Source organism: Acyrthosiphon pisum, chromosome X (assembly GCF_005508785.2).
Source record: "Acyrthosiphon pisum isolate AL4f chromosome X, pea_aphid_22Mar2018_4r6ur, whole genome shotgun sequence".
Lineage (NCBI taxonomy): Eukaryota > Metazoa > Arthropoda > Insecta > Hemiptera > Aphididae > Acyrthosiphon > Acyrthosiphon pisum.
The window spans coordinates 109,047,722-109,052,362 of NC_042493.1; the positions used below are offsets into that span (position 1 = coordinate 109,047,722).

At 30.0% G+C, this 4,641-nt stretch overlaps 1 protein-coding gene across 1 annotated transcript in view; it reads left to right on the forward strand.

Annotated features, from left to right (window-relative positions):
- The window catches only part of LOC100575697, a 7,466-nt gene extending 4,503 nt beyond the window's left edge, over nt 1-2,963 (forward strand). The window contains exons 2-4 of the mRNA XM_029492081.1: nt 1,156-1,326; nt 2,396-2,566; nt 2,641-2,963. Of these exons, the coding sequence (XP_029347941.1) occupies nt 1,165-1,326; nt 2,396-2,566; nt 2,641-2,763 (456 nt within the window). The 5' untranslated portion in view covers nt 1,156-1,164 and the 3' untranslated portion in view covers nt 2,764-2,963. The remainder of the gene's footprint in view (nt 1-1,155; nt 1,327-2,395; nt 2,567-2,640) is intronic.
- The last annotated feature ends 1,678 nt before the right edge of the window (nt 2,964-4,641 follow it).

A 4,641-nucleotide genomic window follows, 5' to 3' on the forward strand; every position in this document is an offset into this window, starting at 1 on the left:
TATTTGTTTGCAAAATTTGATTGCGACCTTGTAAATCGTTGCTAAATGGTTACTGCTAAATGTTAGTAGGAGATCATTTTTAAAATTTGTATTCAATGATATGGGTGGGGCTGGGGACATGATGATGTGCCCCGATTTTACCGTTAGTATATAACATTGTTTTTAGTTGAAAGTTCACTCTGGTGAAGTTCGTTTACTTAAATTATAATATTGTTGACAAGCATTCTATAATGCCCGTTTTTTTTTAATATGTTCAGCAAGTCTATGTGTGGCGTACTGCGTAGTAATGTAGGTAGTGTATGTAAAACAATTAGGTATAAAATAATTATCTTGTTAGCTTATAAATTACAAATGAACCTATACTAGTGTTTTAAGTGTTTATCTAGAAACGATTTATATTTGACCGATTTGGGACTATGTGTTGTGTAGACATACAATCGTAATTCGTAGGCAATGTCAGTGAATCGTAATACAACAACTCATGCATTGATATTTAGATTTATGTATACAAAATTTGAATGTATTTTTTAAAACAACTACCTAGGTATATCTCTTTGTACAGAAGTCTTATATTATTGGAAACATATACCTATATTCGACCGAGGACAATTTGGTCTTAAATAAACGCTATATAGTAATCATTCATAAGTTTCACCATTAAGATTATAATAATAAAAAAAAAATTAGCTATGCCGTACATGTACATGCATTCTAGCCGTGTTCGGCATTCGGTATACTTTCTCTAATGTTCATGCCTATAACCTATTACGTTTTGATATTGATAGTCGTATGTCAACAATTAAATATAAGTATTACAGTAACTATTTACAGTTTATTGCATGTCAAGTTTTCGCTGTAACACTGTTATTCTGTGGTAGCGCATTATAATGTTTTTAGTGGGCACGTGAACTAAGATATATCTTAGGTCATGGTAGGTATATATTATATATCAATGATATAACGAACCACTGAAACAAAACAACTCTAGTTTATCTGTTTATTCTCTAAAAAATATTAGAGATACTCTCATTTCTTAGTTAGATTTATGACATAATTTGTGCATCTCTATATGTGTAGAGGGTATACCATAATCGCATTACACATAATAAAATGCTTTATTTGTTTATTAATTTGTTATTTGTATTTTATGACTAGAAAACAAAAATGGCTTCATCGAGCAAATATTGGGAGCCATATAATTTCAGTGCCGAAGTATTGAAGGAACAGAGGCGTCAAGATAAATCATTAAACAATCGTTGCAGCTATGATGATACCGTGGAATTTGTGTGGATGTACTATGACATTGCTAAGAGACCTGGACAAGAGGTAATTGCAGTCCTGCAAAGAATACTTTTAAAAAGTAATTGAGTAAATACTCAAATACATTTCTTTTTAAGTATTTAAGATACTACTCAAATACTTTAATTGTAAAGTATTTCAAATACTACCCAAATACTTTGAAAAAGTATCTGGAATACTTTTCAAATACTTTTGGTTTTTAAAGTGGGTTTCTAATTATTGTAATATAAACACATAGGTAGTAGGTAATCTTATAGTTATCTAATAGTTTTAAACGAAATATTGTTATTCAATATTCAATAACTTTTTTTAGAAATCTGGTTTTCACAAACCTTTGGGCTTCGGCTAACACAGAAATACAGAATATTAATTAAAACTATTATTCTATTATTTTAGTTGACAATAATATTTTTCCAACCAATTATTTCGAATGAAAATAAAATGTTCGAAATAAAAAATCAAAGTCTTCAATACAAAAAAGTATTTAATACAAAAAAAGTATTTAAAATACCATTCAAAGTACTTCATGCTGAAAGTATTTTAAAAGTTATTCAATACTTAAAAAAGTACCTATTTGAATACTTTTACTCAAATATTTTATTTAAATACTTTACAGGACTGGGTAATTGATATTGTTCATAGCTAATTGAATGTTGCACATAGGTAGTTTGATTTAAATTATAGCGATTTGTTCAGGTTTGCATGACATTTTTTAAAAAATATCTAACCATTATAAATATCCCGAAATGAAATGGAATGAAACAACTCTAGCTTATATGTTTATATACTCAAAAAAATACTAGAGATGCTTTCTAGTTTCTATTCAGTGATAACCAATTAAGTATTTGATACTTTCATCTCTTGTAGATACTATTTCAAGTTTCCACAAACTGTTAGTCCTGTAAATGATTCTATTTTTAATTTGTATTTAGGTATATTGTATTTATTATTTGAGTAGATAACTAACAACCCCAGAGTTAGATTTGTGACATAATTTGTGTATCACTATATGTGTAGAGGGTAAATCATAATTACATTACACATAATATGATGCTTTATTTGTTTATTGATTTGTGATTTGTATTTTCATGACTAGAGAGTAAAAATGGGTCCATCAAACAAAACTGAAATGGGTGCCGCAGAATTGGAGGCACTGAAGCGTCAACTCAAATGTATAAACAAGCGTTGCACTTATGGTAAAACTCTGTACACTGCGATGGAAAAGGTGTGTGAATTCTATGATGTTGATTATGAACCTGGGAAAGAGGTAATTGATATTGTTCATAGCAAATTGAATGTTACACATAGTTAGTTTGATTTAAATTGTGGTGATTTGTTTAGGTTTGCTCGGCATGTTTAAAAAAATATTTTAATCAATATAAATTTCCCGAAATGGATTTGAAGGAGGGACAGGAGAAGAAAAACCCAGCAAGCAACTTCAAAGAAAAAATACAAAAATCTTAAAAACAATTTTATGTTCATAAAAATAATACCCATCGTATTAAATAATACATTTTTTTTTTTTTTTAATTAGTGTTTAACCTTTCTAGAAATTCATTATATTAGAGAAGTCTAAAAATGTAAAATATGTTTTGAATAATAATTATTAATTATTAAAATGATTAATATAAATATTTAATAAACAATTTGAACAAAGACCGGTACACAGATCACTTTTTTGTCTTAAAACTTTATGACAACTCAGTTAATGTATGTTAACATTTTGGTTATATCTAGTATTATATTCATGATCTGCTACAGAAATTGAATATTAAAGTGGGTATAAGTCTTCTCGAATAGCAAGTTTCTAAATAATCTTAAACTTCTTTACATTTTTATGCTGTTCTACAACTGTAGTAAAATGAGTGAGCGCATATCGCCACGTCATATTGTTTTCTGTTATACTGTCATGAGTGGCCGTCTATACTTAAAATTATTGTAATAGCAGTATGTGCTAATCGCCGCCAGCTTTTATTATTATTGTAGTATAGGCGAGCAGTAAGTTGGCCAGCCGTGCACATAGGAGATTTTATCAATAAATAGCTAATTTTTTTCCGAAACCAGGGATACCAAAAGCTTAAAATCATAAATTCGCACATAGGAATAGGTTTGTGCCCTTCAACGACGAATTCTTGATTGCGCCACTTGTTATCCCGCGCCAGCGCACCACGTCGGCTGCGTAGGTAGGTACCTATTATTATTATTTAACGCGGACGCTCCAAACTCTCATTCCGTTCCGTACCGTCAACGCGAAAAAAAATATTGTTCGCAAGCATAATCGCCGTTTATATACTTGGGTAAGTTAGTGGCGAAAAAAGTCACATGTCATATTATTATTAGCTAAAATAGTTAGCTTTAACGTGCGCAAACCACCCCTGTGCAATTTTTTTATTTGCATCTTGCGAAATTTACAATTTAAATTTAGGGCGGTTTGTGTTTGGGCGAGAGATTTTAAAACATTGTAATGTGTTTGGCCGATCTTTTTTTAATATCCTAAACATCTGTATTTACAAACCTACAATTGTATCTTTTATATTATTGTATCATACTCGCTCAAGTACATTATAAGAAATTCGCACAAAAAACATTAGGGACTTTGATGATGTAGGTAAAAACTAAAAAGGTAATTCACACAAATGCTTGAAGCACTTAATTTTAATACCACCAATCGATATTATTTTGTATTATTTTGTTCATCGTTGTGGGGCAAATCGCCAGAAATTATATTTGTACTATATTTTTTTGAATGGATGCAAAACAATAATCGCCATTTACTATATTTTATACTGTACTACTGTAATATTTTGGGTGAGCGCAATTCGCCACGTCATATTGCTATTTTTTATACTGACACGAGGCCTTGTTTATACTTAGGTAATATATTATTATTGTCCCAAACTTCTATACCAACTAGATAAGGTATTCACTGCATCAGTTGAAGCCTCAATGTCAGTTGGCATTGTATGGTTTTTATATAGTAAATATTAATTATGTTGTATTGCATTTTATTATTTCTTAATCTGTTGTTCAAAAAAAAAAAAAATATTTTACACACATAAATTTGTATAATGAATGTAATTTTTTTCCAACTGAAAACATGGCGGACGTTCAATCAGCTGGCTTCATAGTTAGCAATGATTATCATGCGGAATACCTTATCGAGCATTATTTACAGAAATCTGTCATTATTGTTAGTGTTTGCTTTGGCCGTGAGCTTTTATTATTATTATAGTATAGGCGAGCAGTTGGCCAACCGTGCACATAAGAGATTTTATCAACGAATAGCTTATTTTTTTCTGAATCCAGGGATGCCAAAAGCTCAAAATCATAAATTTAGCACAT